General features: G+C 40.8%; 1 protein-coding gene across 1 annotated transcript; it reads left to right on the top strand.

The window, feature by feature from the left end:
• TRUB1 (TruB pseudouridine synthase family member 1) lies at positions 1-27776 on the top strand. The gene is made up of 8 exons (XM_021399338.1): positions 1-252; positions 373-468; positions 3725-3780; positions 17507-17588; positions 23044-23116; positions 24343-24482; positions 25576-25632; positions 26991-27776. Exons 1-8 carry the CDS (start codon positions 120-122, stop codon positions 27203-27205), a joined length of 852 nt encoding a protein of 283 aa, XP_021255013.1. The 5' UTR covers positions 1-119; the 3' UTR covers positions 27206-27776.

Below are 27776 nucleotides of genomic sequence, written 5' to 3'. Positions count from 1 at the left end.
AGCACCCGGCCCGGCCTCCTCCTTCTGTCCCGCCCCTCCGCGCGGCGCCGGGCGGACTACGTTTCCCAGAGGCCCCCGGGCGGCGGGGCGGAAGGCGGGCGGGTGCTGGGTTTCGGAGCATGGCCACCGGGGAGCTGGGCGGCAGGTCGGCCGAGAAGCTCTTCTCTCTGAGCGGGCTGTTCGCCGTCTACAAGCCCAAAGGGCCCACCTCGGCCGCCGTGCTCAACCTGCTGAAGGAGCGGCTGCTGGCAGGTAGGCGGGCCCTCTAGCTTTTGGGTAGCCCTGGCGCGGTCAGTGGGGGTGGATGTCTGCGTGCCCCTTCCTGTGTTCTGGGGTTGTCCTGTAACGCCTTCTTCTCATTTCTGTTTGCAGAAGCCGGTGTGCAAACAAAAGATAACAAAAGAAAAAGGCAAGCCTTGAAGATTGGACACGGTGGAACTTTGGACAGTGCGGCAACAGGAGTTCTGGGTAATGAGAAGTACAAATGCACTCATAGAACGATCATGGGAAACGCTTCCATGCCTACCTGTGCAGGTGGAGGAACGGTTTGGGATACGTGCAGCAGACACTGTGGCTTTGGGTTACTGGAGAAGAGTGCTCTGGGTTACACTTCCCTTTCATGTACTTCTACGTGCATATGAGTTCCTGAACAAAAGGATTTCTTTTTTAAGTCCCTGAAATAACTTGTTGGTTATCACACACATTCACTGCGCAACATCCCGTGTTTTCTAAATTGCCTCTGAAATTTATGTTGTTTTTTTTCTTTTTTTTTAGTTAAGCTGGGGATTTATAGTCATCGTAATTTTCTAAAGTATTTGTTTCTAATGCGTTTCTGGGATTTTGAAGGAACCCTTGGGGGTTATAATACTTGTCAAATAAAAAATGACTAACAGCAATTCAGGTGCTGTTTTTTCGAGGCTTAGCACAGAAATATTTTTCACTTGCTGTCCTGTCTTGCTCGTTAAAGAACAGTCATCAGTGAGATGATCTCCAGAGGTCCCTTCCAACCCCTGTGATCCTGTGTGAGATTTTGCTTTCTAACTCTGATAGCAATCTGTGTGCCAGATTCCTTGGTTTCATGAAGAAATATGACATATCAGTTGCTATTGCTGAAAACTCAGCTCTAGTTGTGACAATTGGACTGGATTAATCCCATATCATACACTGTCACCAATGGTTTCATTAATGAGTAATGCTAAAATCTACAGCTTGCTTTAATCATAGTGCTGTAGCTCTACTTGGCCTGAAGAAATAACAGCAATACTTCTTTGGTATTGAAAATCAACAGGTGGAACAATTACTATACGCAAAAAGCAAATCCATTGAGTTCTCATGTAATGAGAAGCTATCCATTGGGTTTTAATGTAATAGGAACAATACTTCCAGGAAATGTTTGCAAAGGCTGTTGCTAGTAGAGGTCTATATATGCTGATAACTGTTGATGTGCCCTTCCTGGGCTAGAAGGGAAGCAGTAGCTCTTCTTGTTCCACTTTCCTGTGCTGTGTGACCACTTACCGGAGAATACCGTGTATCTGGCTGAAGTGGACGTTTCCATTTTTGCAGGGATGTTCCCATTGAGCATGTTGCTGCTCATTGTGGGAATTCAACAGCATTGATCCAGAGGAAAAGAAAAATCGCTTGTCATCCTTAATTGCTTCTCCTAGTGTTCTCTGATATCCATCAGTCTCCAAAGCCAGCTCATGTGGTATGACAAAAAGTACTCGGGCTTGATGTGCTTGGTAAAGACAGAGAAGTGCATCACCTTAATATGCTATGGATCGATCCAAAAAGGCACAGGATGTTTAATTCCACTGCCATACAAAGCACACAGAGAAAAATCAATGGTAGTTAGATTGGAAGGGACAAGACTAGAGAGGAGTGGGAAAGGCCGTGTGTTGAGATATCCTGGGGCTTTCTTTAAGGTGATTAGGAGAAAAGGAAGGACATGATAGAATCAAGTCATTCATAAAATGCGTTCTGCTTTTTTGTGTGTGGTAGGAGGGGACAGGAAGCTTTCTTTCCTCATGTATCATAGCGTAATAAAGTATTTATCTTCTGAAATGTATAACCTTTTGTTTTTCACCATTGTTTCACAAATTGCATGAATGAAGTTGCAGACACGTGAATTGCTGATACAGAGTCTTGCTTGGTGTGTGAGGTGTACTGCAAATAACCGGGCAGTGCTTGTCATCAGAAGATGCACTTTTGTATTTCTTTTCCTATTTACTGCAAGTGCAGATGAGGAAGAACTTTGGAGACAGAGGTCAGCGATGTATGGCACGAATGATGGGCAACTTAGGGACCAGGTGGCAAATGACAGCCCTGAGCCCATGGGGTCCTGTGTCCTAGGGAGATCTAAGCCATTTATAAAAAGACAGCGGTAAATGAGCAATGGTAATACTTCTGAAACTGAAGTAGGTATTTTTTTAATCCAAGTCATGAGTGATGTCAGCATGTTGCAAGGAAAGTGCTTGGTTTTAAAGTTTTGTGTGCTTATCTCCATTTCTCAGCCTTGTTGTAGCTCTGTCTGGTGAATTTGACAGGAACACGCTGAACTGAAGGTACACAGAAGTGCAAGGACGAGGGCATGTGACTCTAAAAACCCTGAGGAACAAGAGGAGAAGTTACTGAGAATATGCATTCTTATGAATCTCAAGAGTGTTAAGATTGGGAAAAATTAGAGCACAAATGTGGTTTTGTTTGTTTTTTGTTTTAAAAAGGACATTATTGAGCTAGATGCTTTTGGCTTTTTGACTCAAGTTAGTACAAAGCTGATTTATTTTGAATTCACTTAACCCCTGTAGTTTTATTAAAACTGAGGATAGAAGCAGTTGCGAATTCCTTAGCTTGTATATGAAAATTTCCCTTTATGGTTCGGGAAAGGTGAAGGTGACCCTGTATTATTGAACAGTAGAATAATTTTGGAATAATTCCTTAATTTCTCATCAGTACTCTTTTTTTTTTTTTTTTTGACATAGAGGAGAATTTCTGCAATGAATTGTAGTAAATAGCATGGTGATGTTGTCAGGGATGTGTGTTGTGCCAATGTATCTGACTCACCCCTGTTCTCCATCTTCCTTCTGTTGTCACTTTTTCTTTGGATTGCTGTATGTGGAGAAAATCAATAGAAAGGCTTATCCAAGGAAAGCACCTTGCTGTAAAAAGCTTTCAAGTAAAATGTAAAATACTGCCTTTTCCCATCTGCTTCTCTTATGAAAACCTGACTGATAATTACTTTGCAGAATACCGATTTAAGATGGAAAAGACAGTGGTTTGTACATACACAGCAATAGGAGGGCCTGACTATGGAAGATTTCTGACAGTGTCAGTTGGAGTTTTTGATTGATTTACTTTGTTGGCCGTGACTCCAATAAACTGTTTCATTATGCTATCTTGGCTGTGTTACTCTTTGCCTCTTATCAACCTTTGAAAGGCCTGTTTACTTACAATGCAGTCCAGATTCATTATTAGTGAGCCAAAGCCTTCATCAAATGAGAGACGGGGTTAATTGCAATATCTGTTTCTTTGGTGATTAAAAGATAAATAAATCTAGGAGTCGAATTAAAGCATTTTGAGAATTAGGTGAAGCTTATTTATCTTCTGCTTTAGACTTCTTTATTTCTCCAGTCCTATTTTTGAACATCAGAGCTTTTCTCATAATGGTGCTGAATAAGAGAATTGCAGAGCTGGTTTAGAAGTGTAATTTCTCTTTCTGTCTTTGCAGTGGTGGGTATTGGAAAGGGAACAAAAATGCTGAAAACTATATTGGCAGGTTCCAAGGTAAGGAATACTAAATGACCTGTATTAGTGCTTGTTTGTTTAGTTTGATTTCTGCTTTTCTTCCAAGGAAGAGCTGCACCAACATACAAATATCTGAAATGTCCAGTGTAGTTATTGTAAATAGGTACAACTGTTCCTTTTTGTATTTAGACTCTTATGTCTGGACCGGTCATTGAAAAACCCTTATTTGTCTTTGTTTTCCTGAAGAGTGTTGATAAAGGATAAATTCCTATTTTGCAGGAAGATAGCTATAGTATTTTGGTGTTTTCAACAGAGAAAAAAGATTGAAAAGCCGTAATAAAAGTGGCACTGTGAGGGATGCTTTTGGAGGGTAATTGTGTATGATGGTTCAGTTTTTGGTTGCCTCTCGTATATGTAGATAGCACAACTATTCTTTAGCTTACAGTAACGGATGATGTTTCTCTTTTCTCTCTTTGGAATTGTGTTTTGTATTTGTGATGGTAGCTTTCACTTCACATTTTGTCCATTTTAGACAGGTGATCTACAAACACATGGACAGGCAGATGTAAGAAGAGAAAGGTAACAGAAGCCTTCTGGCTGCATGAGATAAACCAGACTGGAGCCCTGGCAGATAGCAATCTTGTTGATTGCTGCTTTTGATTAGGTGTGCTATGTCTTTGGTGGACTGTGCTCCAGATTGTGGGTATTGCTTACCGAGCAGGTGCATGAACTCTAGGAATAATCTGCAAGTGTTGATTCCTTCTTTGCAAGTAAAATCCTGTGGTTTTCGCCATTATTTTTTAAATGAGAATTTTAGGGAAGGTTGACAGATAGGAAGGGTTAATTGATTTCTCTGTGTTGTACTCAGGGGGGAAAGTCAATAGTAGCTCAGCAAATTGATAGCCTTTTTAATGCATTTTATTCTCCTATTTTTCCGTTCTGTTATGAACATCTATAGGTGTTGAAGTGATAAATTGAGGTAGAATTTCATTGATAATCTTCACTTCAGCTCAACAGAAAAAAGTGTTGACAAAAGAGAATACAACTAGGTCGAAAAGCCGTAGAGACTGATCCGAAACTGAAATGGGTTTGCACTGATATATTGGACCAGACTTCAGTCATTTACGATTTGAAACATATGGTAAGCAGCTGGAGCTGGATTTACAGTTGAAAGGTGAGAAGTTAGATGGTAAATCCAATATGTGTGTTCTGAAAATGCATTCTGAATGCTGCAGACATCACATTTCTTATAAAACGCAGGTTTCTATCTCTGAAAATCTATGGACATCTACATTTCTTTCCTTGACTATGGGGCAAAACTGAGATTAAAATTAATTTGGGGTTAGAATAGATATCTGAATAGAAAAAAAAAAAACAAATGCAATTTTAGTCTTTGCAATTACAAGCAAAAATATTAGCAATTCAGCTGAAGTCACCTCCTGTGTTTCTTATGGCAGTCTGACCAGTGCTTGCTTCCTAGTTGCTTGCGGTTGAGTGACCAGAACCCAGAAGCATCCATGAAGAAGCACACTACAACACTGAATATTGCTTTCGTAGCAGCTTCTCTACCTGAACCCCTGTGTTGTTGATTGAATGCTTGATAAATTTAAAGAGTCTGTTGTTTAGATGGCCTTTTGATGATCAGTTCCACAGTGCCAAAAAGCACTTGAACCTTGTTATTTTCTATGGAAGCAGCATTACTCTGTACAGTATCTTCATATGTATTCATATAATAGCTTTGATATCTGCTGTTCTGAGAGGTTTCACTGGAGCTTTTGTATCCTCCTGCCCTCTACTGCGGCTGCCCTAACCTCTCAGATGTAGAATTCTTCTGGCCTTGGCTTAGTTGATACTTCCATGTGTCATCCATCCATCTCCTGTGAGCTTTTTCAGGAGATATCTGCCTAAAGCAGGCCAGTCTTAGCTCTGAGAGACTATGGCTCAGTTCTGGAAATAGGACAGCACAGTTCTCCAGGTCTAGAAGTGAGTTCCCAGCCTTCCTTAGGAAATGATTTTTCCTGTAGTGCTATAACTTCCATAGAAAGTCTAACCTTTTATCACCTGACATCTCCCTTTTAAGAGCTTGAGAGAGACATTGAACTAATTCAGCTAAATTAAGTCATCATAGGTGGATGTGCAGAAGTTATTCATTTCAAAACACCTAAAGCACCTAAAGAGTCTCTTAAGCTGATTTTCACAGTGGAAACAGCTCTGATGGATGAAGTAGTTCCTGCTGTTTTAGCAGAAGAGCATATACACAAGCCCCTTTGTGACCAGGTAGCTCAAGAAGGCTTAGAGCTGCTTCTGTGGGACAATAGAAAGGGGACACAGAGGAGAAATGAGCAGTGGGGACAGTCCATCAAGGTCCTCCAGCCAGATCTGCTCTCACCTGGCATTAGATTGGTACAGGCTGTGTGCACATGAGTTAAGTGAAGATACGTCCCTGCAGCAGCTCTGCTATTCCACTGCAACTGTTCGTGTTCTGGTGTGGCAGAGGGTGGGAGGTAGCTAGCATCTGTGCCAGATGGCATGGCAGTCGTAAGCTTTTGTTTGGAGCTTGTCTGCCTCAGCTTTCTTATTTTCCATTTATACTTTGGTAACTTCGGCACACTAGCTCAGGAAGCTTGAGGAGGCTGACGGATCTGCTGCAGACAGCTGCCTTTTGCTTTTGACCATGTGTACAACAGAGGCTCCTATCATAGCAAGGGATCTGATGCAGATAAATTAACAACTGTCTAAATAGGTTTGAGTATCTTTTTCTAAATGTTTTATGCATTTGCTATAAACTTACACTCTGATGTCATTTTTTTACCATTGTGGAAACTATAACGTATGCTGAAGCTTTTCTTTTATTCTGCTTATTCCGATAAAGATTTGGCTGAACTGGCTGAGCGTCTCTGGTTAGGATTTATTGTTTCATTATAGGAATGTATCTTGTAAAGAAATAGTTCAGTCTATCGTTGTTGGCAGCAGAGCTATGCTGAGTGGCCAGAACGTATGTTTCTGCAGTAAACTCCATATGGTGGCTCTGCCAGAGACAGGACTGTTTCTGTATTTTTTTTCCCTCAAACGTTGTGTGAAACTTTCCTGACTCTGTGTGGCAGCTATGAACATTATCACTCTATTTGCAACTTATGTACATTATACAGGGAGAGTTACTCATCCACTGTAGATCTAGTTCTCAACTGGTGCTCTGTTGGTTTGACCTCCTTATGAATTAACTCAAAACAATTAAAAATGTGTAGCCAAAGGCAATACCTACTTAAGTTCCAGATCTCACTGAATTCTTAGTGTTTATCCAGAATTAAAAATATATGCAAGCTGGCTTAGTTTTTTTTTTTTTGTTTCCTTTATTGTGATTCAAGTGAGAGGGAGAAACTGAATCCTCTTGGAGTGGAATGTAAATACTGAGCGTTTCATACAAGTTCCATAGAGAATCACTTTTCTATCTCACGTTTTGGGATTGGACTTGCTAGGGCTTTTCTCACTGCATTGTTCTGAGTGTTTTATTGTGTTTGCAAAATGAAGATAGTAGAATGAGAAATTATTTCCCACTTCACCAGTAAAATGAGTATAGCGGGGGAGGACCAACTTTTATTATGGTAAATTGTTTCAGTCTTGTGGCCGACTGGTCTGTCTCAAACAAAATATTGAAGTGACTTTTTGGCACGGACAAATGGCTTAGAGAATGCTAGCTACTAGCACAATTTCCCAAGTGGAACTTACGTTTTAAAACCTCTCATTTCCTTGAATGTGCTGTAATGTAGGTACAATGAGGAGAAATAATCAGGGACTCATCAGAAGAGAAAAATAAAGGAATAACAATAAGTGGTGTGGTTCTTCATTGTTCTAACACCTCCTGTTTGGAGATGTTTTATTTTGAGGTGGGATAAAACAGGATAATTAAAACTTTTAGGCTTCAATTCCATGCTTATTTTGCATATTTTTTCAGTGAGGTAACATCTGGGCTCACCCTAAGAATTTTATTTCCATTCTGCAGGTGTGAAGGAGGGCAGGACTCGGCCATCCAACTGTGTTGAAATCATTGCCTCCTGATGAGCAGTAGGCATACGTGCTTTGTCTTTATCTGAGGATGAATGTTCACGTCATGGTCTGAAACCACAAGAGCTCAGTGACATAAGGGGGTTTCAGTGTTTGCCCAAGCTTGGGCAGGGACTATTTAAAATAGAAAATTTAATCTCAGAAATTCAAGCTTCTCCTGAACGAAACACTATCCAAAATACAAAAAATAAAAATACAGAAAAAAAAAAATCTCTGCATAGAGTAAAGCACAAACTCCATATCATTGCAAGGACTAGAAAGAGAGTGAACGGAACAAGGATACGTCAGTGATATGATATGGGACAACCTAGACTTGTTACAATTGGAAAAGCTTTAGTTTCTATGGATCCTGGATGGGAAATGAGTACTAGTTGAGTGATCAGGCCTTCATACTTGCCATTTACATTTCTATCCCATGAAAGAGGTCCTATGTGTGTAGGATTTGATTGAACATCATGTATGAGAATTTTGGAAGCACAGAATTGTTGGAATTGGAAGGAACCCTTAAAGGTCACCTAGGCCAACTCCCCTTCAATGAATAGGGGCATCTACAGCTTGATCAGGTTGTTCAGAGAAATGTAGGTTGCTTCTTGCCACGTGATTTGTGGCTTAGAATTTGTGTGTTGCAGAATTGTTTCTCCAGAAGGTTGGGACCAGATGCTGCAGAACAAAGTGTCCATGAGGAAGGCTGTTGCCTCGCTTTCCTTCCTGTGATTGTCTTACTTTCCTTAAAGATTAGGCTTTAGTTTGTATCCCTTAACTTCTCAAACATAAAGGTTTTTAGCTTTCTCCATGAATATATTTATTTATTTATTTATTAAGTCCTTCACTTCCATCCTTAGGTAATGAGTTCAATGAATTAATAATGCATTGGAAAGAACATTTACTAGTTCTTATAAGGAGCAGAACTAATGAAGCCCTTTCTTGTGACTTCATTTGCTTACAGCTCGTTAGACACCAAAGCCCCATGTGGACACTTTGGTATCTAGGAATATAGTGGGGCTCCCTCTGGAGCCTTTTTCTTAGCAGCAGCCCTAATAGGTGTCCCCCCGCACCCCCCATCTACCTATTTTCCTGACATTGGAAATATGGGATCTTTGAGAGCTCTATTCTTCTGCCAACATTCATGTGTTTTCACATTAATATGTACAACATGATGGTAAAAGTGCTAAATCTTAGGAAATCCTGTTTTTCTTTTTAAAGAGGCTTTTTTTCCCCACTGTTTTAAAATGTATTTCTAAAGCAGTTTGTGCTCCAGTTCATGTACATGAATTACAAGTGCAAGAAAATCGAGGTGACTTCCCTTTTGAAGGATCCTCTTGGTTGTGTGTGCTCTTATTTTTAATATAAAATTCTCTTCTGTATCACCAGCAGAGCTCTTCGCCTCATCTTGCTTTCTTTTGGAGCTTCTAAGATCAAAGCTACTTATTCATACAGTGCCTAGCGATGTTGTTCTGTTTTCTTTTTTGTATTCTGATACTTTTAACATTCTCTTGGAAGGGCAAGGTTTGTGGGTAGTGGTAATGCTTTTTTTATTAGATCTATTGGAATAGTAAAGACAGCTTGGCATTTGAACGTGCAAGCACTTTCTCAGGTCTGAAACAGAAGGCATGGATTTAAAAATTGAATGTAATTTCAAATCTGTTTAGAGAGAGCGGAGTATTTTAGACCACTTCTGAAAGGAAATGCATTAATGCTTGTGCCTGTGGTACACCAGCAGTTCTGGTTGGGCGGGCAGTTCTGGCACGTAGGACCCCAAGGCTCCTCCATACAGATGGGCTACGTTTTATTACCTGCTTTAATAAAACAGAGTAAGAAAACAACTTCTGTCCCGTGTGGGAAGCAAGGTTCTTGTTCACAACCACATCAGCCAGGCTTCCAGTCACAAGGCTGGGGTTGCTTGCTTGATGATTCTTCACATCCTGTCTTGCTTCCGTTCACCCACAGTTTTAGGTGGCATTTTGCTTGCAAGCTGCGCTACTTCCACATGCAGCGGTTTACGTTTGTCATGAGGAATCCAAGTAAAACCGATCGGTTTGCTCTTCAGCACTTTTGTGAGGAAGTCTTTAATCAACACCTGCTCGTTTTTCACTCTATGGCTCACGCCCGTCTGTTCTCACTACTCCTTGTTTGTGGTATTCCATCCACCCAACTGAGGGTCTGACTGAATCTGTTTGTATTGAGATGGAAGAAGGTGCTGTACGTGACCTGCTCGCTTAAGCAGTACGGATTTCAGCAACATAAAACACCAGTACTTTGCCTGTGTTCAAGCCCAAAGAAGTTATTGTTTCCTTACAAGGAAGGTAGGAGAGGAAAGAAAGATAAGGTTATCTCCTAGGGGAAGGAGAGCGCCTGGTGTATTATACATTGTGGAATGTGAGGGGGTTAGCGTGAGGTAATGTTACACTGTGCCATAAATCCAGTGTCTCTATTGAGCCCAACTTTTTTCCGAACCCAGTGGAGTTATGAATTTTAGTTCCCAGGCTTGTTTTGAGAGGTGTTTTATGGGTTTCCCTTGAGGGACAGGACTGGCAGATCAGAGAGGGAGTGACTGTTTTATGAGTGGTGTTAACCCAGAGGCAGATGGATGTGTTTCAGCCCTTGTAGACTGGGTGATTCATCCCGACATGCAGTGGTTGCTTAATTTCATCCATTTAGGTATCATTTTTGTGTGTTCTGTAATGTACATTGGATTCCTGAAACACAGATAACAGGACAGAGAAGTCTTGCCTTTTCTATTACCTGGTATTTATTATGGTATTGTGCAAACACAGGAGGAGGTCTTAGGTGGAAGTCATTATGTTTACAACTAAAACTTGTCCTACTTATGGCTGTAGTCCCTTACCGCTGTATCCGGATGCTGCTGTGATACTGTTTGCTTTTTGTTTTAACCACTATTGACACCTGAAAATCTTCGCTGAACAAGAACTTCCTGTTGTAATTCCATGCCCTCTTTCCAGAGCAGAGGTGTCTGGCTCCCTTATGCACACTCAGCATGTTTTTCAGTCCTGTGTGTATTATTGTACGTTACTGATGATGATAGTCCCAAGATACTAACTAGAGATCATCAATGTCAGTTTATGGAAGCACGGTCGTCTTATTTTATATCAAAATCAGGAAAATACATAAAAGGAAGGCTAGGACGCTGCACGAGTTATGTTGTTTTTCATGTGTTTTGAGAATGTATAGAAGGTGTCTGTGCAAAACAAGATGCACTGAGCAATGTGAAGCCTGCACAGGGGAGGATACAGAAATTGGGAAGAGCTGAAGTGGTACCTGGAAAAAGTGGTCTTAACAAATACACACTTGTAGTGTCTTCAATTACCTGTTATTTCAATCACGTGGTATATTTTTTAACCTGCTTTTTTTTCCTAACAAATAATAAAGAGAAGCTGATGTGAATACCTGCTCTTTCCTTACCTGCCCGGTATCCCCAAACACAGTTGTAGAGGAAGAAGCTGTTAGATGGTATAGACAGAAGCTTTCCTGCTGCAGTACCATTAGAAAGCTGGCTTAACATGCTGTGTATTGCTCAAGTCTCTTTTATGTTAACCCCAGAGGCCTAAGCTATTAATAGCTCAGCTCCATGCTCTATTAATATTCACATTTTTTTGAAACTGTTGGAAATATTGAGTAGACTGCACCTATTGTGCCACAGAAGCTCTTTCCACCAAAAATGCTGAATGTTTTAAGAGCATGCTGTAGTGTGATTTTTTTGTGTTCTTTCATTTGTGAGGTCAGTGCTGCCCTTTCTCTCCTGACCTTTCTATAATTGTGTGTGCCTGTGCTACACGTACAGGTCTTCCTTGCATTTGTTCATTCAAAAAAAAAAAAAAATCCGCAAGAAAACTAACCCAAGGCCTTAACATGGCAAGGCCTTTACTCTTAGTAGAAGTCAAAGGAGAAGGAAAATATGTTAATGGGTTTAAACAGCAGTTCTGCGTTGTAGTTTGTCGTGCTCCTTTCAGGTGACTTGAAAATGCTCTTAGCTCTGCTTTTTGGAACTTACAGCATCTTAACCTTAGCAGTGTCTTTGGATTCACCTAGGGGCTTGCCTGCTTTCAGTTTTATCTGTGAATTTTATGTGTGTGAATTTTTCCCCCCTCTGGAGATACTGTCTTATTTCTGGGCAAAGAATTATGAATTTGCTTAAAACTGTTTCTCAGCTGGGAGCTGAAGGCTGTCCGGGTTTATTTTGTATGCTCTGCAGCATAGGCGCTAGACAGCAGAATGAGGAAATGGGTAAAGAACAGGTACTGAAGCTGAAAAGAGAATTTAAGAGCCAGCCTGAGATATTTTGGTGAGTGTGATAGGTTCCTCCAGACAGCAAGTGTCAGAAGGGTTTGAATAAATAGATTGTGGTTTCTGTGCAGCCGCTTCTGCACGTGAGCCTCAAATCCCATCTTGGATATTGTAAGCCTGTATTATGGTCATAAGTGACACGCAGCCATGGTATTTTCTAGGGGACCCAGTATTATCGAGGGAGATCAAGTGTTGTTGTTTTGGGATTGTGTGGGTTTTGGTTGTTTTTTCTCCCGCTCCTTTCTTCCCCTCCCTCTAGCACCAGGCCTTAAACTTGCTGCCTTCTTTAGTTACCGCCTTGTGGCTTCTCTCGACTCCAGGTAAAGCATCTCCTCTGGGCTCCCCTCCTACGGGAGGTTCTGCTCCTTCACTTTAAAAATCCCATCACCCTGTGAGCTTGAACTCTTTAAATAAGCTGACATAAGAGGTCAGAAAATCCTGTTAGTCCAAGAGTAAAGATCAGATAGTTCTTCAGCAATGACAGTACAATTACAGCTTCTGGCAGTAAATAAAATTTAGTGCAGGCTTAGCACAAAGTCAGCTTTTTTTTTTTTTTAGGAGAAAAATGGATGGTGGAGAAGTTGTAATGTTTGTATATATTAAGAGGACATGTTTAGTGTTTGTTAATTTTGAACTTGCTTTATCATAAACTATTGAGCTCCTCCCTAATCCCACAGCCTTAATTTTGCCTCTGTGCAACCTGCTTTTAAGAGATTAGGGCTCTTTGTTTTTAATATATTGAAATCTACTTAGTGAGAGTGCTTTGTTTTGGAAAATAATTGAAACTATGGCAACCCTCTTTTCTTTCAGCGTATTTGTGTATCTCGTGTACTCTGCTTTGGTGGATGTTAGCATACTGGAAACCATTGGTAGCTTCAAATGTTATACGAAGAGCAAATACAAATTACACAACTATTAAATCCAGCGCACGCTAGATGCGCTTTACAAATCATTACACACAAACTGAATGTCAGTTTAAAACTGAGAGTTGAAAGCATCTTTGCTATCTCAATGGCCTAAGTGTATGAAAATATCACTGCTTGCAGCAGGCCTGTAGGTTGGATGGAGCAGGCACCGGAGCGCTACTTGTAATCAGTGCTTGCCTGATCTCATTCATGTTCCCTGGAGCACTTGGGTTTTTCTGATTTGTTGTTTTTGTTGGTGGTGTTTTTTTTTTTTTTTTTTTTTTTTTAATTCCCTCAAACTTGTCAGCCACACGCAGGCATCGCTTTGCATAAATTGACTTTTCTGTTTCTATCAGCTCTGGCTGCTCTTTCTTGGCTTCCAGTCTCTTGCACGTGGGCCGGAGCCTTTATTTATTTTCGTTTTACACTTCTGTGTTCAATTGCTGCCGCGATTAGAAAATGGGTCATCCTTGGATGAACTCTTTTGAACTGCCTCTTGCAGGAGCTCGCCTTGCTGGGAAGCTCCTGCGTTGGGAGCCATCTTAAAATCTTCCTGACAGCTGCTGGTGACCTTATTTCATAACTCTGTTTCTGCCTAGTTCCTCAAAAGTGTTGCTTCTCCATGTTTGAAAAAGGCTTTTAAACATGTTGTAATTTAAGATTTCAACTGTCTGGCTTCTTTCCCCAAAAAAAAAAAAAAAAAAAAAAAAGGCCCTTTGATATATTAACAATTAAAAGGGAGAAGTTCCGTTCCGCGTCTGTCTGGCATTCATGCTGATAAGTGGGGCAGACGTGCCTGGCAGTCAGCCCAGGGCCTTCGGAGCTGTGCGGCTGCAGAAACCCTTGAAGGGGAGAGGGCTTCTTCATCCTCTTCTTCCTCTCACAGTTAAATGTGCGTACCGGTAAAGCCCTGCCCTTTCTCTTGCTTTGTTCATACTTTCCTCTTCTCCTCCAAGCTAGTGTATCAGGATTTGTCTTAAATTGGATTTGCAGTCAAAAAGCCAAACGATACCTCTTTTGCTAGTAAAATGTTGTTGTAAGCATCGTATTATTTATTGATTGTGAGAATTCTGATAATGCCTTCAGCTGTGGCTAAAACAAAACTTCTCTTTACGTCATCTTTCAGGTTTAGTAGAGGGTTTGTCATTTGTTTCTTCAAGGTTCCTGTCACCCTGTTTTCTCAGGCATTTTTGGCATGTCCCTCTGCTCACAGGTGCGGCAGGAGCCGTGTGGCTTCCAAATCACATCCCCATCTTTCTGGTCCCATTGGGGTTGTGTACACCATATATTTATATATATCCCCCAGTCTGCTGGACACTTTTCACATTACATTGTCACTGAGTGCAGCGTTTGTTGCTTCAAAGCATCTTGAGGTTGCCTCTCACTAGTGTGAATGAAAGAGTTCCTTATACTTGAGGGCTTCTGATCACTTTGCCTCTTGTTGCAGTTGTCATAACATCAAGAAAAAATGTTTTCTAGACAGCAGAGATCTGTAGCCATTCCCTAATGCATGATGCTATGTGAAGGTCTGTATCCCCTCAGGGTTATATTGCTCTAACAATTGGGAGGCTGCTTTGGGACCACTCAGAACACCATTAGAAGTTGAAATTAATGCATGATGCTGCAGTGCATACAGGATGTCAGTGGGAATGCTTCATCTTAGCTTTTAATGTGCCATGCTTGCATATTGTAGCTTCCCATAGGGAAGCTGAGGTGCTGGTTTTAATCTTTAAATGATTTGAGTCTTGATCTCTTGAGATAAGCAGGGTGCAGGAGCATAAGGGTTATTCATTGGCAGAGTGTGCTCTGATGGGCTTCAGAGGCTGGGTTGTTTCCTCTTGCAGCCTGGATATTCCACTGCCTGCAAGATCTACTACCTTGTTTTTTTGTTTCAGTTTGAGTGGGCTGAAGTCAGTGTGGTTGTGAGCCATTGCCAGCTGTGTTCCTGCAGGGGTTTGTAACTTGAGAGTACAGGAAGAATGTCGCTAGATATATTTTATAAAACCGTAAGAAATAAATGATTGTCAACACAAGCAAGGAAAGGTCACCAAACACTTATTAGATGACTCAATCCATTGGGTGCTTGTGGAGCTGTGCAAGTTAGAGGCTAAGGAGGGTGAATGCTGAATTTAGACACAAAATAAGAGGAGCGATAGATTAAATATGGACTCTCATCTTACCTTCTACAATGCCTAGCTCCTGGATACTAACAAAGAGGAAATAAACCCTATTAAGTGGTTAGTAAGAATTATTATGTATAATTGTAGATGTCCAAGGGCACTCCAGAGACTGATATGTAAACCAACTGTAATTCTTAATTTCCTGACCTGTTATAGCCTTCTTAGCAGGTTATTGTAGTTCTGACTTGAGTGTTTTGTGACTCTTTGAAGGCTCCTCTAAGGAATGGCAATCTGCAACTAATTTTTAAGATTTTTTTTTTTTTGATGGCTTTTTAAAGATGGCTTTGTGTCCTTTTTTGCAGAAACAAAAGGGCAAGTCAAGTGTTGAGCTTTGGATTGTATGCTTCATACTGTTTGTGTTTTCATATAAACATACTGTATTATCTGTCCACTTCTGGGAGGTCAAGTAAAGCTTACTGTTAAAACAGACAGCCTGATCCAAAACAGAATTAGGAAGAAAAAGTGCATTCAAAATGAACTAGTATCAGTACTTCCATTTGGAGATGTTTAATCAGAAGAGGTATGAAGTTTTTAGATTTTAAGTTTCCCCGAACTGCTCAGATCATTCATCGTGCTATAATTGTTAAGATCCTCTCACACTTTTTATTAACCTCTAGAAATAACTGCTGAATAGTGTCTCTTTCTAACTGTGCTATTAAAGTTAAGAACTAGATCATTAAATAGCTCGGAGTGCAAGCAATTTTATGGTCCTAAAAGCAGATGATGTACTGTAAAGTTGTTATTTATTGTGGAGCAGCCTTTAAGCCTTCATCCATTCTTCCTTCCTTTTCTTTTCCGTACTTTCCAGGAGAAAACATAACAAATTATAGATGATATTTAAATACCTGATTTTTGCAGTTTTCTGGTGATTTGGGCATCTTCAGTGTTTGGAAAAAAGTATTCTTTGCTTACCATGTTAAGGCTACAGCTATTTTTATAGTGAAGTCTGCAGTCTACTGCCTCTTGTCTGACTATTTCTGCTGCTTCCATTTAGTGGCAATTGCTTGAAGAAATACATTCAAGTGGCAGGTTGTCGCATGGAACAAAATCAAGACATGTCTTAGTAGTCCCATTCTGTAGATGTGATTTGTATTCCAACCCTGTTATTGCTTGAACTTGTTGGTTCTTTGCAAGATTATGTAAAAGGATGAATTGCATCAAATTGTAAAATGTTAGTGCTTCTACCTGTCTGGATGTGTTCCAGTAGAATTTGGCCAACCAGGTTCTGGAGGATGTCTTTTTATGACTTGGTTCAAATTCTTACTAGTTCAACTGGTGGTAAGTTATTTGAAGCCTTCCCAGGAGCTAGGCTGCTGGAATTTTCTTGATTTTTCTCCCCTGGACCATGGTAATGCTTGATATAGGGCTGAGTGAATAGTGACAAAGTGGGATAGGCAGTAGTTCAAACCACAGATTTTCATACCTCAAGTTATCACCAAACTTGACCCAAAGTCATTGTACAGAGTGAGTCTTCATGTGTCAGCTGCCCTGTGAAAAGCCATGAGGCACCTGGCTCCTGGGAAGCCTTCTGCCAGCTTCAGCGGGTTCTGCCTTATGCCCACAGCCTGGCAGTACCTGTGGGGAAAATGTGGCAATATGGATAAGAGCCACTGGCCTGGGAACAGTTTGAGTGCTTGCAAGCTGCAAATACACATTCGGGAGAAATCTTTAGATAATAGCTGCTTAAGGAAAAGGCCTGAAATAGAAGTATTCTGTGGAGCCATGACAAGCAGAGATGTCTCTCAGTGGCCTTAGTCTCCATGTGCTAGCCACAATGTCCTTACTACATTCCAGGTGTTCGCAACTCCTCCAGCTTTAGGCTATTGCATATCACAGCATCTCACGGCTGAGCTGTTGTAATGCTGTAACTTGGAACACTGGAAGTGGTGTTTTGCTTGTGTACTATAAAAACAAACAGAAAGATTGTGAAAGATCAGAAAAACTGTGCATGAAAGGTACTCTATGTGGCTTGCTTAAATAGTGACATAATACACCTCACGGAGACTTTGATATTTTTAACACTCAGTAATTTTCTTTATGATGTATTTATAGTAAAACAAAAAAAAAAATCAGATCACTTTCTTCTTCCTAGGGTTTCTAAAACTGAAGTCATAGGCCCGTGTAATGTAGGGATTAATTTCTTTTGAGTTCCCTCTGATCTTTACTTTTGCTTACCCAAAGGTATTATTCTTCCTGGTCTCATCTGAAGTATTTGCTGTTTTGCAGCCATTTAAAAATAAAAATGAAAACAAGGAAAAAACCCACCAAAGAAAACCTTGAAGATCTGACTCTGTTTTCTCTTTTTCTCCTTCCCAGAAGTACACTGCCATTGGACTGCTGGGCAGAGCTACTGATACCTTAGATGCTACAGGAAAAGTAACTGAAGAGAAGCCTTATGGTAACAACAAATGAATCAATATGCTTGATGCTATTTGAAGGCATAAACGGACTCTGTCTTAGAGGAGCGGAAGGGATGTTTGGGGCTCTGTGAATTAAATTTAAATGTGAAATCAAACTAAGATGTTTCATCTTCAACTTCAGTGCTCATATAATTCAGTCCAGCTTCATGCAGTTTTGTCCAGTGTGAGTGTTCATTTCTGCTGGGGGGGGGGAAACAGTACAGGCAGTAGATTAGGAGGGAGATAGAATAGAATTGAGCCGGACTGTGCCATTTTAAATCTTGAGCAGGCTGACAAATGTCATGCTGTGTCCAGTAGAACTTTCCTCTTTCAGTGTGTAGTCTCGTGAGTGCTCTTTCAGTACTGCCCTTCAAGGGCAGTGGAGGAATAAAGCACTCAGACCTTCCCTCCAGGATGTCTGTTTAACTACAAACTGCACGACGTAAAATGAGGATGGCATAAGCTTCCCTCTGCATATGTTTACCTACCAAATCTTGCTCTTGCTTGCAGACTGTGTCCTAGCAACTTAGTATATAAAATTTTCTGACCCACAGAGCACAGTACAAGGGTTTAAGGCTTCAGCTTAATCCTGATTGTGACTTTGTCAGTGTGCAGATTCCACAACACTCAGTTTCTTAGAGGTGATGTGGGACTAGCCAGTGGCACACTATGCATTTGCCATTAGTCCTTTCACAGCGCTGGGCGGGGGAGGGAAAAGCAGTAACTGGTTGCTTAGCAAGTCATGTAAGTCCAACACTGTGGTACCTGATTTTAAGTAAATGAACTGAATTATCTATTTATTTGCTTATTTTAATAGCATGATGAAAAAGGTATCCTGTATTCCACAGCTCAACCCCAGTCTCCTTTCTTCTGTAATCTTTCTTTTTATACAAGGCATACAAGCATGAGTTTGTCGTCCAACTTAAACCTCATGAACCAATCTAAATTGTATTATTTGCTAGGCAGTGCTATTCAGATACGTTGGATCATTTGCTCCTGCCTCAGGACTAAATTTCTCTCCAAGCTTCTAAAGGACTGAATGCATGATATAATATATATATATATTATATATATTATATATTTTATATATATATATATATATTATAATGCATGATATTATAGTCAGCATGGTATTGAGAATTTCTAATTGCCAACATTTGGTGATGACTGGTGAATGCTTGCCTGGTCTTTTGTAACTCTCAAAGTGGAATGCTGTAGCTCTGCTGCACTGAGTATTCAGTGTAGAATGCTCACAGAGAAACTATGGATCAACTTTTCAAGTAGATGAAACTCCTACGGTCAATTAAAAAAATGTTATATGAAACACTACACTTGCTTTTTAATTCTGACTTGCTTAGGGCACACAGAATTTACAGTGTTTTCATGAGCATTTCTTCCAGCGGCAGCTATTGTTACAGTACCTTCCACCTCTGCACCAACTCTTGCGTTGAGGTGATTTAGCTTTTTGTTAGGCTTTACGGCAAGTGAGCTTGGGGAACTGATTTAGTTTAAAAACAACCTTTTTTTTTTTCTTTTTTTAGACTTGCTTATCTTTTTAAAACTGAGATCAATCCCATGGCAAAGCTCAACGTGCGGTTTCACAAAAAGAAGTACTGGCATTGGTGGGGCAATACAGTACTGGATTTGGGGCACAGCTTCCATTTGCCGGAAGGAATGCTTGTGAAATTGGTCTGTTGCATTCCTTATTCAATTCAGATTTTTATTCTTTCTAAAGAAGGATTAGAGAATATGTGTACTCCTTTTTCTCCATGCTACCTACATATTTTCTATTTCCTTCTTTCCTTACCTTCAAATAAAGCAGGTATTTCTCATCTTCTCCAATGTTTTCTCAAAGTAGCTTGGCTTTCTGGATGACTCACTCACCTCTAATCTTAACTGCTACTCCAGGAGCATACACAAAAGACATTTGAGACGATTTTCAGCATTTCTTGATATCCAGGGAGAAGCTGAGCATCTGCTAGGGAATGCAAACTCTGCAATGCCAGCAGAATGCAGGGCTGGGACCTAGAGCAGGAGAGGGCAGTAAAACAGCCTGCAGGCTGTGTAAACCTCCTCTGGAATGACTCCACTGGACCCAAAGAATAAAGTGCCTGAAGAAAGTTGCCTCCTATGAGAAAGTATTAGATTGTAGTCCTCAAGGTGACTCTTGGCAGCACTTTGGAAAGCTAAGTTGTTGTGTGCTAAGTTCTTCACAATGAAGTATGTGTTGGAGAGAACTGCTTGGGCTTAATCCTTCCTGGGCTTCTGATAGTTTTTGTTTGCTTTTTTAGCAGAGAGAGAACTTGTATTATCGCATGAGATTTACTTAAGGCTTCATGCTGCTCCCAGGCTATTGGTTGCTCACTTTGGAAGCAGCAAGGGTTTAGTGTTTCTCTGATACTTTCTTAGGAACTCTAGTGTTTGCAGCCATTCTGTAACTACAGAGAGGAATGTGCATTCTGAAACTTGCTTCCTCCCAGCTGCTCACAGACTATATTCAGATTTGGGGAACAGAACTCCTCAGGGTTTTCTACATGTTTCTGCTGATTATGCTACTCAAAAAACTTCAAAATGTTGTCCTTTCAGCATTCTGCTTGTCTGTTTGCAACTAATTGCTGCCAGATTGAACTGAGGCCAGCTGCTGTAGTTTCCTTGGACAGTCATGGCTAATTCTTCTGGCCCTGTGTTCTGCTTTGGTATAGCTCGTTAGCAAGCACAGGGCAAGATCGCCCTGAAGTGGAGGCTCTTGAGGCTTTGGCACCTTTTGGTTTGGTAACTTCTATAGCTTTCTGCATGATTACAGCAGGAAGATAGTTCTACAGTCATTAGCATTCAGAACTGCCGCTGTTCTTAAAAATTTCCATTTTGGGAGCCAAAGCATTCTGGTTGTTTTTAGGATATTGGAGGAGTTTTAGGTGCTGGTAGAATCGCGAGGGATGTTCCACTGGAAGAAACAGTCTGTGGAGACACTTGGTGTAAGAGTTTAGGAAGAAATTTAGAAAACAGTGATGAATTAAATGTGTTTCAAATAGTGTTCGCACAGCAGCTGTAGTCATTTTGTTTGAAGCTAGGGCTGTCGTTACTCCTGGGGATGGGATGCAGTTATCCCATGGGACGAACCTAGACAGTCCTGAAGCAGGGCAGCAGTCCCTAAACCTCCTCTGAAAGGGTGGATTGCTGCTGCTTCAGCCCAGCTTATAACAAATCTTGTGTTCTGGGATATGGGAGATCAGGATATTTGGAATTTGCAATCAGGGTAGTGGGGAGAGTAGGCTAACTCTTGGTAGCAGGAATGATTGGGGTCTGCCGCAGGTAAGTACTGCAGAAACCTCTCTCTACCCCTTGCTCTCAGAGAGTAGAGAAGGGAAGTCACGTGGGAGAGAAGCTTTGGGAACTGTTGAAACTATTCATCTTTTATGAATGTGCTTATATTCCATGCTGAACAGAGTGCTGTGTCCCAACACTGCCCTAAACTTGCTGCGAAGAGGAGCTGTTAACCCACTCAACTCAAACCTATGGCCAGGGGAGGGAAAGCTGTGGGCACAGGGCAAGAAAGGAGATATCTCTGCTGGGCAGGAGTGAATTCCCTCCTACCTGCATGGTGAACTTGAGGAGAGTGGGAGCTGAAAGGCAGTAAAGGAGTTGGTTTGCAGTGTGGGCCCTGCGCACCGCACAGCCGTGAGTCCAGGCTGGTGCCTGGGACAAAAACAGAACTTATGCCAGTGTAGACACAGTGCGACTGTTTGTTTGGGTCTGGATTAATGAGGTATTTGTCTATGTCAGATTGCTGGGTAAAAGCTCCACCAGCTTGCTCTAGGAAGGAGCAAGAATCCAGCACAGCCCTTAGCATGATGGCAGTGCATGCTGGAGCAGAAGAAGTAAGAACACCACGTTTTCAGGTTTTTGGGTTATTTTAATTCTGGCCACCTTGAGCCGTGACGCATCGCAGAAGGCAAATGTGATTTATTCTATATCTCAGCAAACTCATCTATAAATATTTAGTTTGATAACGCGCTACACAGCTTTGTTAATGGCTTTATACATCATTCCTCACATGGGGTTTTCTTTTTCCTTAGACATTAAATTGTAAATTCTAGCCTGAAACAGCCTGGAGTTTCCAAGAAGGTTGACAGGATCACAGGCATTGAGTTGAGTCAAGCTAACTTTTGTCTGTGACTTTGTTTGTGATACGCTGCTCAACTACAGGAATGCAATCAGATTGAAATGATGCTGTAAGAGGCTCTTCAGAAGAAGATCAGAAGATTCAGACTTGCTGCGCAAGCAATTTTGTCATTTCTGCTCCATGTTCTGTTGTGTGTTGCTCTCCCTCAGCATCCCTGGCTGAGCTGTGTGCCTTGCAACCTTGCTGTTTAAAAACATTTTTGGAGGCAGTGGTGCTGCTTAGGGACAGCGTGTGCTCCTGAGGCTGCAAAGTGTGCTTTGTGGAAGGGAGGTGCCACATTGCCATCTTCAAAAGTTTCAGTGGAAAGAAACCTCTTCCTTTTTATTTTCAGCATGAAGGACATCTGTTTTGTAAGGGCTGCAAGTGCAGCTCTTTCCCAGAACATAAATTAATTTTATTTATCTGCTAGGGTGCTGTTGGCTTAGGGTGATGCTAATAAAATAAAACTTACGAGGCAGAGGACTAAACAGTTACTGAAGTGCATTGTGATTACAGATCTCATGTTTGTAGTTTCTAAACAAATTAGGGATTAATGTCATCTCCACTGAGTAGTGTTACGGAGGACCAATGCAACCAGCTACTGCAATTGCAGCCATCTAATAAAAGTGGGGCACGTGTGTATGTGTACTCTGAAGAGAATGGATTTCTGAAAGTGGATACTTTCTCTTACAGGATATCTTAAGTACAATTGACTTATATGTAACAATACCTTTGTGAGCATCTACAAGTTAGATGTTTGATAGAGGAGTTCAATATGTTGTTCCAGATGCAGTCTTTTTCTTCACTGGGGAAAAAAAAAAAGTGCAATGCTTTTGTTCTCCTGTAACCCGTCATGTTTTTCCCCTGTGCTTAGGTACTCTTAAAGAGAAGCTGCCAGTGTCAGATGAGCATTTTATTCTTCTTAGACCCTTAGCAAAAGTTAGAATAGGACAAGATTTGTAATTTTTGTGTAGTTCCCAAGAAAAATTAATTAATAGTACTGACAGAGAGAAACTGCATAACAGAACTGTGTATGTTGGGATTTCTGCCCCTCTGAAAGTGTCCAGACTGTCTTAATCACCTTGGACTGTTTGTTCCATTCTTGTTGCGCTAATTCACACTCCTACCTACATTCTGTTTATCTTTCTTTGGCATTTTTCATCCAATCTAACTTCAGACACGAGGTACTGCTTTTTTGTATCTGTTTGCAAAATGTGATCGATGCCATTACTGCATTGTGAATAACCGTTGTTAACACATGTTTTTTTTTTTTTTTTTTTTTCTTTTTACAGACCAGATAACAAAAAGAGATCTTGAGAATGTGCTGCAGAAGTTCACAGGGGACATAATGCAGGTTCCTCCACTGTAAGTTCCACAATATCCTGAACTCTCAGCTGTTGGGACTTGCCAACAGGAGCCGGTTATGATGGAAATAGAGACATTTTGGCAAGAAGGTAGAGGCAGTAGGTAGACTTAGAAGTTTAACGTTTGCAACTGCAGGTCATGCTGCTTTGAACATCAAGCACAAATGGTGACCTGGAGTCTATATTGTTGATGAAGTAGAGTAGCAGTGTTAAACAGCTCTTGCAGGGCTTGGGGGGTTCTGTCCTGTCTTCCACTTAGAAGGGAAAGCCTCATGAATTTAATTTCAGTTACAGAACAGGGGAAGGCTTACTGGCATCAGCGTGGAAGTTCCTTAAACGTTTACAAATTAGTTTTCTGAATACTTTGAGTATGATTAAATTGTTAGGGATTTAAACTTCCCTAGCATTACAGTTTTCTTCTAGTCAGGTGAGCCCCGGTAACTGGCAATATGCAAGTGCTTAGCTTGTGACAGATGGCTTTCATGGTGATTTAAACTAACGTGCTTTCCTTTGCATTTGCAATGGCTTGGTTACTGTGGCTCCACTGTGAGCCCTGTAAGGTCAGTGATTCAGTAGGTGTTCTGTTTGTGTGACCTTTTCGAATTACTTTCCGGTAATTTGATTAAGATCATTTTTGATTTTGCTATAGCTGTGTTTCTGTCAGGGTCAGAGCTGGAACTTTGGATAAAATTTAATGTTATCAGTAAAACTAAAGAATTAATTTTTTGTCTTAAAGACCCTGGAACAAGGCTACATAACCTGACAGCTGCTGTTCAGGGTAGACCCTGGTATGAGTTGAGTAAAGATGAAAGGCAGAATTACAGGTGTTCCCTGAGCAATGCCCAGGGCTCACCCCAACACAGCACTGAAGCAGCATGTCCTGTAGACTTCTGAGTGACAGAATGCTAGAGGCAGCGGCAAGTATTGTACCTCTTATAGCAGCTCTTTTCACAAACTGCAAATTGAGTGATGAAACACTTAGATCTGAGCAACAAGAGGTAAATTGAGGACCATCTCTTGTTTTCCAGTTCACATAGCTACTGGTGAATGAGATTATTTTGTGTCCAAGAGATTTCAGAAGTACTTGCTAGGTTTTACGTTTCTGTATGGGAGCATGTAGAGAGGATAAGAAGAGTAAGTATATGCTGTTGTAGTACAATATTAACAGGATGGGAAGCTTGTTCTGTTGCAACTGGGTGACATGTTTTTCTTGCTCTATCTGATCAGCTATTCTGCTTTGAAGAAGGATGGAGAAAGGCTATCAACTCTAGTGAAGAGAGGAGAAGCAGTTGAAGCAAAGCCTGCTCGGCCAGTAAGAGTGTACAGCCTCTCTCTCCAGCAGTTCCAGCCACCACTGTTCACACTGGGTAAAGACCAAAGATTATTGCATGGGGTGCTGCTACCAGCTTGTTTGTTAGTGCTTATTTACACTCAGAACGGGACTAAGATATTGAAATGGGTTTTGTTTCCCTCATCTACTTATTTTGGTGTGAGCCTGTGTGCAGAGACTTTCACTTTGCGGTAAAAGCGCCATATTTTGGTTTTAAGATAAGCTGATTATATGTAATCTTTCTGTGAGGGAAAATTCTGAGAGGCTGGTCAGAGGATTATTTGCATCTGTCCATGATTTTGCAACCTCCAGCTCACTCCTCCATTCTCAGGTCTGCTTATTTCACCTGACCCATTCTGTTGCCTAGATGCCCAGAGCTGCTGGCATCTCTCCCAGTGCATCAGGGGCCAGTATCAGCCACTGTCAGGCTTCCTTCTAGTTGACAGAGGCAGGATCTTACCCTTTCTTCTGTCATGCATTAAGAAGCACATTAATAAATCAAAGATCCTGTTGTAAATGTTTCATGCTACTCTGAGGTCAGGATAATCTTTTGCATTGAGGAAATACCTGGTTGACCCATAGTCTTCTGTTGGACCAGATTTTATACAGTGAGCAGATTTGAGTGACAGATCTCAGTGCTGTGTTACTTCAGGCCTTACTTTCTGGTTGGGTGACCAGAAGCTGATCACTGACACCAGGGAAAGTTAAAGGGGAATTTTAAAATGTCAGCAGCTTTCATTAGAGCTGCCCGAGTGCAGTATCTTAAAAGCATTGATAGATATTTTAGGTTATTCCTGAAATAACTTGGTTTCATCATTAGAAATATGAAACAACCTTCTGAAACCTTAAAAATGACTAGAACTGAAGCATTTTTCTAACATACCACAGCCAGTACTTAATTTCTAGCGAGTTAGTTCAGTTGCCATTGTATTTGCCTTCCCTCCTGTCTGGTTTAGCAATCTCACCCGCACATATGTTACAGGATGAATAATTGATGTTGCATCCTATAAATATTTTATCACTGGGTTGTTTGCTCAGTGCATTTTTCCATTTGTTTGGGAGTGTGGTCTCTCTGTGAAGTAGATTTCACATTCTACTGGCAATTTACCATGTCACTATTAACATTCCAGATGTCGAATGTGGTGGTGGCTTTTATGTCAGGAGCCTGGTCAGTGACATTGGCAAAGGTAGGTACGAGGAAATTAAAAAAGTGCTGGTTTTAAGAAGTAATGTGTCTGCTTATAGAAAACTCTTGCCATTTTTCGTGTGTCCAACCACCAGACTTGGGTACTGTTTTGCAGGTTTGTATTGCTATCACTTGCTTTTAAGTGCTAGAGCATTTTCATTGGGAGCATGAAGGAATGAAGGCTAAGTAATTGCTAGAGAACTCTGGGGGCTGGGGGATAAAAATGGAGCGAGGAGTAGCACTGAGCAAGAAAATGCAAGGCAAGGTGGGAATCTTTTTTTTTCCCTCTCCTCCATATGTTAAAACTAACTCAGATTAAGGGTGAGAAGAAGCAGAAGAAAGATTCTGCCTTTTTAAACATTATTCATCGCATTTTGAAAACAGATTGCACAGAACATTACCATGCACATAATAAACCCTGTCTGCTGGAAAGTCTTCTTCACTTGTGATTATTTTTCTAGTGTTTTCTTTTTCCTTCCCTTGTACTGCAAATGGTGTTGCTTTCCCACAGGATTATTTGTCTTGTGTCCAATATTTATCAAACTGCATGATGGAGAACAGATAGTCCCTTTCGATATTTTTTATTAAGTGATACATTTGCAGACCAAAAACCAAGTGGTGTGAGAGAACCCTGTGAATTTCAATGTTATTGCTTCCGCTTAGGCAAGTCAAAGATTCTCCTGTTACTGCCTTCTAAGTATACTGGACTGTGTTTAGTCCTTTAAAAACATACCAAGATAAAATCTCTTCCCTGCTGGCTCTTTTTCAAAGTATGAAGTGCAGGAAAAATCCTGCCCTCTGAAAGGGGGGACAAGGATATTTTAGTACACCTATACACTTAGGAGTCAGCTCCAGTTGCTCTCATCTTTGGTCACACCTCATTATGTAATTATTTCCTACGTGCATTTAACTCATCAGAGGATTTGTTTATATTTCAAATATTTCCGTATCTTAGTTTATATTATCCTGGTGAGTGGCACAGGATGAAAATATCAAAAATCCTTCTTGAAGACAAAAATGCTGAGACCTGTAAGTACATGGAAGATTAGCACACGGTTCTCTCAGTCACTTGTGAATATGGAATGTGCTGCCTTTATTTTATGTCATTATTTTTCTATCCGATTTAAATCTGGAAAACTTCCTGACAGCTTTCTGTCAGATTTTGAACTCTTACTACACTGAAGATCTATTGGAAATCGAAGGAATTCCTTGCCTCAAACTTACGGAGATGTAAATGAGTGATGAATCTTCATTTCAAACTAAGCTGTAAGAATAATGCAGAAGGCTACGTGTACAAAAATAAGTGACTTAAATCTGACCATGTATTTCTTTTACATTCTCATTTCTCCTGTACTGTAGAACTTTCAACCTGTGCCAGCATACAAGAGCTGACCCGAACCAAACACGGTCCGTTTACGCTAGAAGAACACGCGCTTCATGAAGACAGATGGACAATTGATGAAATTGCACGATCCTTAGAGCATTGCATGTCTCTTTTCCCAGGAGAGCAATCTCATAAAAAATTTAAGACAGAGCATCCTGGAGAAACTGCTGTGAGCTGTGAAGATAAGTGATAAGTTGGGTCAAGGAAAAAGACTGAATGATTGAGACGTTTTTGGATTGGATCGGGATTGTCTTGCCTTTTGTGTAAATTTACAGGTCTGTATTGGGAGGGTGACAAACTGCAGTGCAAGACAAATGGTTCTTTTGTTTTCTGGGGCTAGAACATGCACTGAAAACATCCAGTGCCTGCTGCTCCCTGATCTATTTCCCTCATTATATACTGTAAATTGCTCTGCCACTGGTGTAAAGTATGCATAAACTTTTAAAGAACTTACAGGGTGCCATACAGCTGTTGTTACTAATTCTTCAATAAAAAAATTACAAACCTTAGGATTTACCAAACGTGCTGCAAAGAAAAATCCTTTTTTCCTTTACAGATGCTTCCAAACACTGAAATACCATGGTGACAAGACTTTCATAGCTGGAAGGGTTCATGAATGTGGAGTGGCAATTTGTTTTCTTGAAATCCATTTCAGAAAATGCCCACTTTACTGTAGTTTTTGCTATGCAGATTGTTCTTTCAGCCAATGTTATCCAGAATACATTAAACCTAAATGTTGATGTTTTAGGCGAGGTCTGAAA

Source organism: Numida meleagris, chromosome 5 (genome assembly GCF_002078875.1).
Source record: "Numida meleagris isolate 19003 breed g44 Domestic line chromosome 5, NumMel1.0, whole genome shotgun sequence".
NCBI classification, from domain to species: Eukaryota; Metazoa; Chordata; class Aves; order Galliformes; family Numididae; genus Numida; species Numida meleagris.
Note: the sequence above shows the minus strand (reverse complement) of the source record. Positions and strands in the feature narration are given on the sequence as shown.

What these genes read in the sequence shown, in the direction of transcription:
- TRUB1 (XM_021399338.1), top strand. Translation starts at nt 120, where the DNA reads ATGGCCACCGGGGAGCTGGGCGGCAGGTCGGCCGAGAAGCTCTTCTCT. An exon ending in CTATATTGGCAGGTTCCAAG is followed by an intron (nt 3,781 to 17,506) that starts GTAAGGAATACT and finishes TCTCCTTCCCAG; the next exon opens with AAGTACACTGCCATTGGACT. An exon ending in GGTCAGTGACATTGGCAAAG is followed by an intron (nt 25,633 to 26,990) that starts GTAGGTACGAGG and finishes CCTGTACTGTAG; the next exon opens with AACTTTCAACCTGTGCCAGC.